At 38.2% G+C, this 12,511-nt stretch overlaps 1 protein-coding gene across 1 annotated transcript; it reads right to left on the bottom strand.

The window, feature by feature from the left end:
- Window positions 1-3,971: 3,971 nt before the first annotated feature.
- On the bottom strand, window positions 3,972-12,079 carry LOC140228689 (proliferating cell nuclear antigen-like). The gene is made up of 6 exons (XM_072308956.1): window positions 11,809-12,079; window positions 8,278-8,398; window positions 7,459-7,624; window positions 6,514-6,705; window positions 5,958-6,087; window positions 3,972-5,211 (listed from the first exon to the last, which is right to left on the bottom strand). The coding sequence occupies exons 1-6, from the start codon at window positions 11,906-11,908 to the stop codon at window positions 5,138-5,140; spliced, it is 783 nt and encodes a 260-aa protein (XP_072165057.1). The 5' UTR covers window positions 11,909-12,079; the 3' UTR covers window positions 3,972-5,137.
- Between the last annotated feature and the right edge of the window lie 432 nt (window positions 12,080-12,511).

The raw sequence follows: 12,511 nt of genomic DNA on the forward strand, positions 1-12,511 counted from the left end.
GCTCCGTGTGTTATATGTACTGTACGTGCAGTACACAGTACATGTACTCGCAGTCATGACATTCCACTGAGTATGGCTTTCAATACATACAGTGCACTGAATCGGAGCTCAGAAGGTGCTGCGCGCACGCGTGCGCACAGCTACTCAATGCGGATTCGATGCATCGTCTCTGTCGCGCGAGCAGATTTGCGACGCGGGCGTTAGACTACTAGTATTGTGTTGGCCGTTCTCCTCTCTCCCTGTGTTGTACCTGCGTCGTGTTACGAAGTAGCTTATAGATTACGCGAGGACGCAACCTGGAAACAGTGAAATAAGACCCCATAATATTATGATCGGGGCAATAAATAGCTGCCTCATGATGTGAGCGGACCCAAAAATAGCCCAGAAACGCGTTGTGAAAATTCAGACAACGTGAGATCGATTTTGATGGGGGAAAACACAGTTTTTTCCTCTCTAAACGCACGCGTCGCGAAAATATAAAGTTCCCTGATATCTACGTAAACATCGGCAGATCGTGTGCTTTTTCGCTGCGTCTACGACGCGGCCGCACACATTTAGCAACGAGCGAACGTACACGCGATCAATGAAGAACGAAAAGGTTGTAGCAAGCACGCATTCATCTCCATACCTTTTTACTGCCTTGTCCTCATCGCCAAATACAGCCTGCACAATGCTCTCTAGAGCTGTTCACTGACCTCTTTTAAGTCATGTGACCTATCGCTCTGCACTACTGCTAGTACACTTGTATCTCCTTGATCCTCCATGCTCACACGAGGCTCTCTTTAGAATTCCCGGTCGGAAGACGATTAGTCCCGAAGTACTTGTGTACATTCCCGTTCACCAGGAGTGTGCATTGGGTGTGACAAAGCAGTAACACAAAACATTGCTTCCAGTGTCAATTATGCAAAGTTTCACATGAGTGAAGTTTTACAGCATTCAACTTGGAAAAAAAATCCAATATCAAATCTCCAGCAATAAGCCTACAGATCGAAACAAAGGCAAAACAACAACAAAACAAAAACAAAGTGTCCAAACAATGGAAAGGAAAGCCAATGCAGATAACAATCGCTTATAGTCAATTTTATTTTCATATGATGCAATCAAATTAATTTGAATAAGTTCGTCTTGTTTGAGATGTAACCCAATGTGGTTGGAACTGCAACAATGTCAAAACTTACTATTGAGGTCACCATCATTCAAATTTGATTCACCATGGATTTAACCATGTGGGGTCCACCCCAAGTTGAAACTGACTTTGAATTGATGGAATGAAATGAAATGACCAAAATGGGGTGCACACAAGATTTCTTTGTCATTGAACTTGTAACATAAAATGAAAATCATGGAAATTGAAAGCTCTGTATGTTTTTGTGTAAGTGGTACTGTATTTATCACAAAATCCTTTGGGATTTGGTAATGTCATGACCTCAGGAAAAAAAAAACTCACTGGTTCATGAATATATTCTTGAAAAGTACACAGAACATTTTAGATGGTTTAATCTAATTCTTCAATTCAGTGAAAATCTGTGCTGCTGGACAACTTCCAGGTGGTATCACATTAGATTACATCAAGTGATTGTACAGCAGGCTTCAGAGATATGTTTCCGGCCCTTTGTGGGAATGACCCTCTATTCCCAGTTATATTTCTTCCTTGTTTTAACCCTCTCCTGAAATATTTGATTTTTTTTTTTTATGTAACCTTGGTTATGACCTCAGTGGACACAAGGTCATCAATACCCCTTATGCAGACAATTAAACGTCATCAAAACAACAACAAAAAATTATATATAGATACACATCTATCAGAATATGCTTCAACTCTCAGTTCATTGGTCTTTCCCTACAGCATGCAAAATGTTAAAGTTTGTTAATTAGTAGAGTTATAAGTGTAATATTTTATATAAGTGGAGTATAAGTGTAATACTTTATATTGTTATTATCATACTGAAAGAAAGCCCACTGCAGTTTTTAGGACCACGGATATTTTCTCAGTGGGAAAGTTAATGAAGTTTTTGATTTTGTATAAAACGAAATCGGGAAAAAAAAAATGCAGAACATCGACCAATTATTGGTCCGTTCGGAGTATGGAGTTTCCATAAATGTCCGATATAATTTTTTTTAATTTTTATAGAATTGATATAAATGTTATAATGATTGTTAGTGTTGAATATTATTGTTGATGCTGGCGCATTAATCTCACGGATGTTAGTTGTATTGTATGTTCTTAAAATTGTGATTTGTAACTTTCGATGTATACCTGCAATTACCTAAAGGTATAATTGACCTGGTTATGTATAAACATTTTCTTGAATAAAGAAATGATTCAATCAAAAAAAAAAAAAAAAAATAACCAATAAATGTATCATAGTTTCAGGTAAACATGAGCAAATTGGCAGTTTTCTTTTGTTACATACAATTTTCATTATGGCCACAGTAAAGTGGTACATAAAGATCTATATTTTGTAGATGATCATTTTTGAACATAAATTTTTACTTCATTGCAACAAGTTTGCCATTTTAACTGTGTTCATTACAACAGAAGTGCTTAGTACAATGTGTCCAATTTTGCTGAAATTTCATGTCGTCTTTGTTAGATTTTACACTATTCTTGAAGGAATGTTTCACTGATACAATTTGAAACCTGTCTATACAATGGGGAGCAGGTAAACTAAGGTGTATTAAAGATTCTTAACTTTGAACTTGTCAAAATAATGGAGAACGCATGGAATTTAGAACTTCTTAGCTTTATAGGTTGAGGAGACAGAAGACACACACGATGAACACACACAACACACAGACACATACAGACATGGCTGAGAAAGCTGGAGAAGGGATGGACATCAACTGCACATGCTACTTTAAAGTCAAAACAAGGGGTATAATCTATAAAATCGGTACAATGAACCTACAAATCATCTATGTGACTGCATGCACCCCCCCCCCCCCATCCCTTTGGAGTGGTATCCCTCTCTTTTACATCTGTACAATACTTGTGATTTGTGAAGGCATGACATCACCCACATTCAATCGTCAAGCAGTTGTGACTGAAATATATTGTGTAGGTGACTGCGACACTTTGATATGCACTTAGGAATGTGTCATAACTTATTTCTGTGTTTGTCAGTCTTAAATGAAATTTCTGTCACGCCTTTGGATTAGGATCCACTACAACTTGTGATGTGTCAAGGACTTTTCTAATATTCCTCAGTTTAAGCTGTACTTTGATGTACTATGGGTACCTAGTTAGGTTCATCATACATGCATCAACTCTTGAATAACAAATTTGTCCCGAAGAACCTTTTACTCAGATATGATTACTGTCAAAATCTTCTCTCATTCATTTACATGTACCAGGTATCTACTCATAACTGTATTCATTAAGGTAATAATGTATGCATTAATTTATTTACTCTCATTTCTCCATATGTACATGCATTTCAAGCCACACATTCATTGCAGAGATTTCCTATCCTAACACAATACATGTATCAAGCTCTGCAATAGAACTGACCTTAATCCTTAGGTTTAGATAAGTTGAAAAATCTTTTTGTACAATGTATTGATACATTGTATGTACACTACTGGAGATATGAATGGACTGTACCACTTTCCACACACATACACACAAATACACCAATACACATACACACACACACATAAAGACACCATGCACATCCCTCCAAGTAATAAATACTGTAAAACACGATATATTCGCAGCATGAATTTTTCGCGCATTGGAGCCGACAGCCTTTTATGCGGCATGAAACTTTCACGAACTGCCACTGGCATTCAATGCATGTAGTGTAGACAAGAACTTTTGCGTGCATTTTAATTTCGCGAATCTTGGAGCTCGCGAAATTCGTGAAATTAAAATGCACCCGAACATTCCTCGTTTTACCGTAGCCTTTCACCCTCATCACTAGAGTGACATGTTTGTTACATACTACAATCAGCACGAATACACAGCCAAATTAATTTGTACAAATACAATATGTTTAATTGAACTGAATATGTACTTGACAAAATGGCACTAGCGTCATCCAAACATTGAATGTGCACATGCAAAATGACGAAAACATTTGCAGAATCTGAAAGTTTGAAGAGGATGACATAGATGATGACATTAGGCTAAACAAATCTGATGTCACAGAGATTAATTTTACTCTGCTCCAGATATATAAAATACTGTTGTTTATGAATGAAATAAGAATAATGTTTCCAGCAGCTCTCTTGAGGCCTTTGATGATGTATTTTGGACAAGAGTAAAAATATTCAAGTTCATTCCACTGTCACAAACGAGAGAATGGACACAAGCTATAGGAAAATATTTACACACATGATACATATTCACAGGACACAAAGAAAGGTACATTGAAGGACATATTCCTTGCAAACTCCAAATAACTCTTTTTTTGTGTGTGTTCAGAATCCATCTGTGGTAGTGGCACGCAAACACATGTGTAGTGAATGAGAGGAAATAGAAATTTTTCAGGCACAAGGGACAAATCACCATCAGGTTTTGTCGCATCTAGCACTGTACACTGCGCTTCCTATGCTTAAAGTCAACATCAATCTAGCCACCAATAGGCTAGTTTCACGCTGAAGAGCAATCTCGTGAAAACCCACTTCACACAGAGAGCATCCACGACAATCCCCATATTTGGTCAAAGTTATGAAGGATGTTGCAGACACAGCTTCTGTGGACCCATGCATTCAAGTAAATTGAATGACACCGCTATGGAAAATTAGAAGTGAAAGAAGTGCATGAAATGAAGAGCCCATCATGAATCATACGAGCCTCATCTCCCCCCCCCCCCCCCCAAATCACCAACAAAACTTTAGAGCATAGACAGCCAACACAGTTAAAGAAAACACACTTGTCGCCGCTTCTTACATCAGAATGGGTAAATTGAATACAAAAAGCCTGGTACTCATAATGCTGTGTGTTCAGTGACAGTGTTTGGTCTGATCCGATTGCCTCTTCCTGCCTAATGATTCCAAACTACACTGTGATGAATCTGAATCGTTCATTATTCTGTTGGTGTGCATGATGTCAAGTGCCACTCAAAACGAGTCCATGGATTGCAAGTCCTCCATTGCAGCAGAGATCACACCGCCCTCTCTCGCTAAATGCAGCCTAGTCCTCTTCTTCTATCTTCGGCGCCAGGTAGAACTTCATGAAGCCCATGTTGCTGATGTCGTACGAGACAACTGCACAAGAAGGGGGAAAGAAGTGAATGACGGCCATGAAAATACAAACACACACATTTATCTTCTGGTTGTGTTTAAGCATGATAACCCCTTGCAAATTTATGACTTGCAAAGTTCATTTGAATCATAATGTCATGCATTTACTGCCTTTTTTTTTTTTCTTACAAAGGAGAAGGGTGTTTGTGGGGGAAAAATACTGTGCCTTGCACTCTCAAGTGTGCAGTTCAAATCAGCCTGGAGTAAAAACACCTTCTTGCAATGACTGGTTCAGAGTCACATAAATAGCTCCATATTTTATCTAAATATCAAGTGTATGAATTCTTCTTCACATTGAAATTGAAATCAATCTTCTTTGTTGGGTTTGAAAATTCAGTGCAATCTTTAGGTTCTCAAACCATTGTACCCTCTTATTTCAATGCTTACGATATGTTCAATCTTTTCAAAGCTCTTTCATATGCTTTGGGTCAGGATCACGCAAAACAGTATTCACTGAGATAATGCTAGGAAGAAATTTCAGATGATAAAGGTTATGGGCCTGCCTCTTTGAAGATCTAACAGAAGTGCTGAAGCATTTTTTCCCACCCCCCCCCCCTACATGTATATCACAATAATTACCCAGTAGGCACATATATACTTCAACACACAAACTCTTAGAGTTTCTGAGTAGTGCACTAGTGCAAAGTTCTGTTCCCCCCAAAATGGCATAAGGCACACATTTCCACATTTCTCTGCACCCATAAACTTACCAAGGGGGTTCTCTGGACAGAGCTGAAGTGTCACTGTGTCTGAGAGGGGAGTGGCCTTGGTGAAGTGGTTGAGGTATCGGTTGGCAAACGAGAGACTGCATGGCTGGTCCTTGTCCATCTCAACTGAAATCTAATAATGGGAGAAAAGGAAGAGAGAGAGAGAGAAATGAATGGATGCATGTATTGGCCCCTTTAGTCCAACAAACCTGCTCCAAATTATAGGAGTAGGATGTGATGTTGGATGTGGTGATGTTGCAAAGTTTACATTGAGAAGCAAATAAATGAAGAATCTAATATGTTGTTAAGGCAGACTATGTATGTCCAATACAGCCTTAGGCATACCATCCCCCCCCCCCCCAAAAAAAAAGAACAATCATAAATTTTTTTTTGGTCAAAATAAAACATTCAAGCACATGACTTGTGATCTTTCTATAAATACAATTTCTTTCTGTAAACAAAATGGGATAATTTCCCGTATTTTGTTGCAAAGGGGTCTTGTTGTTTCTGGCAAGCTGATATGCTGACTGTGATAGGCGGAGACTCCCAACCAACGTACCTTGTCGTCATCATCAATGCCACCATTCTCCTTCAGCACAATCTTGGCTGTTCCCACGTCTCCGGACCCGGAGAACTCCACGGAACCCTTCTTGGCCGAAATCACAACGGTGTCGCCAAACTGGCTGAGATCCCTGCAGATCCTCTGGAATTCTTGTGAGGGAAGCTTGATGGTTGCTGTGTACTCTGTGTCCTGGTGAGCAAGATAGTTAAAATTCATTAAACCCTTTCCATACCAAGGACTTTGGATGGTGTACAATGCTATAGGGTTTTCTGTGTCAATCAGCAGTAAAAAGCACTAAAGGGTTAAGGAATATCAATATATTGATACAGCCAGCACAGGTTAACTTTTTTTACCCTACACTTCTATGCACCCCCTCTAGCTGAACTGAGCGTATCATGCTTTTATCGTGTAAAGTTCACCCCTGTTACAACGAACATGGTTACAAGTACTTGTGGGAACGAAATAAAATTTCAGGGCGCAATATTAACATCTATACATCATTATGTACTCAATGTTTCCGTTGTTACAAAATTTGATTTGGAAAGAAAGAAAACTGTCTATCTAAAACTTGGTTACATACATTTCATTTAAAGTGCACTAACTCACTCTACTCTCATTGTTAATCCCCTCACAATTTTGCCCCTTCATCTCCATGCAAAGTTTGTGTCATCCCCTTTCCATGTGCATAAACTTGGAACAGCAACTGCACATCTGACAAATTGACCATAATCACTCTAAAAGCAATAAATTGTGAAAGGAACAGCAACTGCACATCTGACAAATGGACCATAATCACTCCAAAAGCAATAAATTGTGAAAGGGCAATTACATGTTACAAATCAAATAGCACAGGGCAAGATTGAGAAAAAACAACACACAACAGCTCTACACACATTCTCCTACCAATAAAAATAACTTGAAAAACATAACAAAAACACTTACTGGAATGCCAAGTTGTTCACCATCAAAGTCGATGAGCTTGACGACAAATTCTGATGTCTTCTCATCATTGCTGGACTGGAAGAGGATGTTAATCTCATCTGGTTGGTCTGAAGCTTTTAATGTGATGACATCATCGTTGGCAGCACACTTGAGGATTTTTGAGAGTCTGTAGCAACATAACAAACAGCAAAAACATGGTAATGCAATCAGTTGTTTGTACTTCTCATTGCAGCTTAGGCAGAACATTTATCCAATTCTTCTTTCTTTACCTCATACATGTATGGAAATATCAAATTTCTTTGCCTTTTAGGATGTGTGATACCAAGAAAACAATGTAAAATCTGAGATTTCATGCAAAAAAAAAAAAAAAAATACATTGAATGAATGGAGGCACTTTTACCCAATGACACGTTTAACAACAAACTGACTATTTCAGCCGACGTCTTTCTAAAATGTATGTATCTGAATGAAGTGTTTGTTGTACTGTACTTACAAGGTGCTTACAAGACAATTCATGTCTTTGGTAACTTCTTAACTGCCATGCAAAGATGTGTAAAAACCACGTCCAAACAATATTTCAGTTTCTTTCTTGGTAGGCCTATAATATTCAAAGACATGTTTACAGCATAGAGTGTCATAGTTATTTTAGATTTGAATTAGTACCCATCAGCCATAGACAAGTTATTGCATAACTACTCCTGCGTGCCACCCGAATGTGTCATTATCCCGTTTCTATGCCAGTCTTGAGAACACTCCATTTAGGGTCTGTCAAGGACATCACCTCAAATGGGAATCAACAGCTTTAAAAACAACACTCACGTTTCATGGTTGAGACCAAGTGTGACGTTCCGGTCGCATCTGTATTTGTCAAACAAGGACTCCTTGAGATTGAGCATGATGAGAGCTACATGACTGAAGTCCATACTCTGCATGCTGATACCTGAGGGAGAAACAAATAATTAAAAAGAAGTTGAAGTTCAGCATACTGTCAGGCAGAAATGCCCTAAATGTCTGACATCCCCAATCAACGGCTACTTTTGAAGTGACAGAATTTTGACTGTAACAATTGACTCTGTTCTCTTCATACTGTATCTACCATCAAATCTGAGTGATGTCCATGTATATTGGCAATGTATATCAAGCAGGCTTGCTAGGGCCATTTACCCCAAAATCCACAAAATGAACAGCTTATTTGATGTAGGGCCTGCCAGTCCCACTTATATTAAAAGTTTGCTGATCTCCTTATCTTATGATAAAAACATGACCATATCATGCTTTGCTGGCTTTGTCATATGTTGCACGAATAGACTTGAGTTGAAACAACTGGATGGCATTCAATGCTTTCAGACCTCCCCCCCCCCCCCCATATGAAGTCTACTTGTAAGCACACCTCCCAACCTTTTCATTTGAAAAATAGAGATGATTTGGCTCAAAAGTAGGAAGGCAAGTGCAATTCCTATAGATATGTGTAGTTACATTATCTAGAAAAATAGGAAACTCCTGTTGAAACAAGAGCTTGGAATGGTCAAAATTCAGATTCTTTCCTCCAAATTCAGAATGGTTGGAGGTCACTCAATACAAACAAAAATCGCTGTGTGAACTTGGAACAATTTATGTCAGATGTGAGATGGATAATAAGTGAACAGGAGGCCTCATAGCATGGCTGGGGTGACCGTGAGGAGCCCCCCCCCCCCCCTTACTAAGTGAAAATCTTATTCCATCTCTGGGCTTGAGTATGATTAATAGTCACATTAAAATCAACAGTACACGTTCTTACAGCAGCGCACAGTAGTCAATCATTGGATCTGAATCCAGCAACCCCACTGTGAACACAGCGAGTCTTTCTATGGTGCATCTAAAAAGACAAACTTTTTTCCCCCCTTTGCCTCAATCAGCTTGTCAAAACTCTTGTGGTATTGGTTGTTTACAAAGCAGTTGATAGAGGTGTTGAGTGTTCTGTGTTACTTGAGTGTGTGTTTTGTGTGTGTGTGTTTGCATGAAATGAGAATGAAAAATGTGATTTTTCATTGATCTCGGAAAAAAGAAAATTAAGGAATTTGGTCGATTAGAAATTTAAGAGAAAGAGAGGGGAGACGGGAGATAAATACAAAGAGGAGAGAACAGACTGGGGTAAGGGATGAAGAGAAAGGACAGTAAAAGGGGGAAAAGAAATACATTAATACAAAGATATAGAACTAAAAAGAAAAAAAAATGAAGAAAGAAAAAAGTAAGACTTTTACGATAGGAATAGCCTTAAAAGGTAAAGGAAAAGAAAATGCGCATAGGAAAGAAAGAGAGACAGATGGGTTCAAAAAGGAGGGCGGAAAGGATGAAATAGATTTTTTTTTTTTTTTTTTTTTTTAAAGAGAAAGAGGTATAGATTGAAAATTTAAAGGAAACGCAAACCAAAAGAGCAATGTGGATTGAGTGAAAGCAGCAACATTAGCAGAACACATCAGTGAAGAAAGTTTGAGGAAAATCTGATAATCGATGCAAAAGTTATGAATTTTTAAAGTTTTGGTGTTGGAACCACTGGATGAGGAGACTACTATAGGTTATGACGTATGAGTGGACAACAATACAAAGAAAATATAAGCGAAATTCAACAAAAATTCACTTTTCTAGCATTATGAAAAAGTACTTGACTAACCACTTTCAGAAAGCATGGGGGAATATTGCTACCCTTAACATATGTCGGTATCAGGATGATGGAATTTGTAATTTTCATGAAAAATGAATTTTTGTGGAATTTTTCTTTATATTTTCTTTATGAATATTGTTGTCCACTCATACGTCATAACCTCTAGTAGTCTCCTCATCCAGTGGTTCCAATACCAAAACTTTAAAGATTCATAACTTTTGCATCGATTGTCCGATTTTCTTCAAACTTTCACTGATGTGTTCTACTAATGTTGCTGTTTTCACTCAATCCACATTGCTCTTTGGGTTTACATTCCCTGTAAGACAAAAAAAAAATGAAAAGAGAAGGAAAAAGAATTATATTGTACAAAAAGGAAAGAAAAAGATATTTATGGATAAGGACTTTGTGAGATATTAGCTTGTTAGAGAGGAAAGAAAACTAAATGCAGAGGAAGGGAAAGAAAGATGTAACTTCATCAATGTAAGCAAAGAAACAAAGAAAAGATACAAAGAAAATAACATTGAAAATAGAAATCAGTTGGGAGAAAAGTAAGTTTATAGGAAGGAAAGAGAAAGATATATTATGTACTTGAAAATGAAAGAAACAAGAATGCACACACATACATTTTAATGTTCTTTATTCAAATTTCTTTTTTCAAGAACTTGCTGCCAGCAAGATACAAGTTGATGGAAAGCAGGGAAAAAAAATTATCTTATTCATAAGGATACCACAGAAAAACTCGCTACATTTGATTTGAGATCACAACGGTCAGATCGAACTACAACTAACTTTAGCTAGATTCTATCGACCGTATCACACAGAATGTGTACCGTTATTGTCAGCATTATTGATATTGACGTGAAAATTCATCATTTTGAGGTTCAAAGAGATGACAAGCTCAGAGACAGGAAAAGATGTTCACATATCATGCATATCATTTTAGTTGAAGAATTTTATGCCATGAAACTGAAATTCAGGCACCTGGTGCGAAACTGCACTAGCACCCAGCATGTAACTTAAGTTAGACCTCTACTACTAATTAGCTTACACTGGACTGGCTGCACTGCAGCAGCGAGTCATTTGTTGACCGACTATCTTTCTCCTCAATCTTACAATGTACATTATAGACCAGTGTAGATGGTAAGGAGTGTCCAGGTTCATCTAGACTTGTCTAGTTAAATTTACATTACACTACAGGACTTATTCATCCTCACATTCCAACAAGAACTCTTTGATCATTAAAAATATTACATCTTTCATCAGTCTAAGAAACGTAACGTCGTAAAAGGTAAGCGATCCTTCACATCATCAGCTCCCGCTCTTTGGAATTTGTTAAATTTAGGCCCTTACCTACCCCTTTGAATAAGGAACTCCTCTTCCCTTGATTTTCACAAGCTTAAATTAAGGCGCTGAAAACTCACCTGTCAAGCTGTCCAAGCATTGATGATTGCAGATAGAAATCTACTAGAAACTAGATCTATTGCTGACTATCATTTTCTGTAGATCATCTAATGCAATATCAAGTGCTTGATAGAGAATCAAATTTAATGATAATCTTTCTACTTTTATGTTTAATAAGTGTTCTAGATTCTAGTAATTTAGTACAGACATCTACATATTTATCACGATTGCGATAGACTATTACGTGTTAGATATTCTAGTTTGTTGGGTATTATGGCATGTGGTAATGTGGCACGAGCTGTGCTTACCTGATGATGAACATTCCCAGTTTCCATCCTTCACCATTTCTTTGATGGCTTCCAGAGCCTTCTTCAGAATTGTTCCTTGGAGCAGCCTTGCTTCGAACATCTTGAAATTGTGCAGAGACCTGTGGTGGAATGAAAGATGAATGAAATTCAGGACTGTTCTACACTTCTGATCACTTTAACGTTAGTTGTAACTTAAAAATTCTTCTCGTGGTTAGGAGAACGATGTGACATCAACCTTCTCTGATCACAGTCTGTAGGATAATGACGATTTAACAATGTTTCGCGCGGCGCCAGAATATTCAAGTGGCGGGAGAAAATTTGATTGGACGAATTCTTTTGACCGGATGTTCAAAACGACCCATGACCCTTTCAATTTATTCATATTGTTCGCTGCAACCCAAGAGATGTGGTGATATTCCGAGTTACCGTATGAAACTCAACGCAGGCGTTGAATAGTAGAGGCAGCGAATTATGACGTTATGTAGTTGTCGAAAGGGCCATTCGTACAGGCTCGGACGTGTTCGGTGATTGTGTTATCGATATCAACTACCACGATGTACCGGTATCTCGCTAATTTACAATAGAACAGTAACAGTTGCATGGGACGCGCGGGGTGTACGCATAGGATCCAGGACAAGTCGCCCTCGAGACAGGTCGCCCCGAAGACAGCTCGCCCTCGTTTTTCGAGGGCGAGTTGTCTTGG

This window comes from Diadema setosum, chromosome 5 (assembly GCF_964275005.1).
Source record: "Diadema setosum chromosome 5, eeDiaSeto1, whole genome shotgun sequence".
Classification (NCBI taxonomy): domain Eukaryota; kingdom Metazoa; phylum Echinodermata; class Echinoidea; order Diadematoida; family Diadematidae; genus Diadema; species Diadema setosum.

Excerpts from the sequence above, each read along its gene's own strand:
- LOC140228689 (XM_072308956.1), bottom strand. The coding sequence starts at position 11,908 with ATGTTCGAAGCAAGGCTGCTCCAAGGAACAATTCTGAAGAAGGCTCTG. Across the intron at positions 6,706-7,458 it reads GTGAACAACTTGGCATTCCA|GACACAGAGTACACAGCAAC; the intron begins GTAAGTGTTTTT and ends CTTGCTCACCAG. Across the intron at positions 6,088-6,513 it reads GCATTGATGATGACGACAAG|ATTTCAGTTGAGATGGACAA; the intron begins GTACGTTGGTTG and ends TCCCATTATTAG.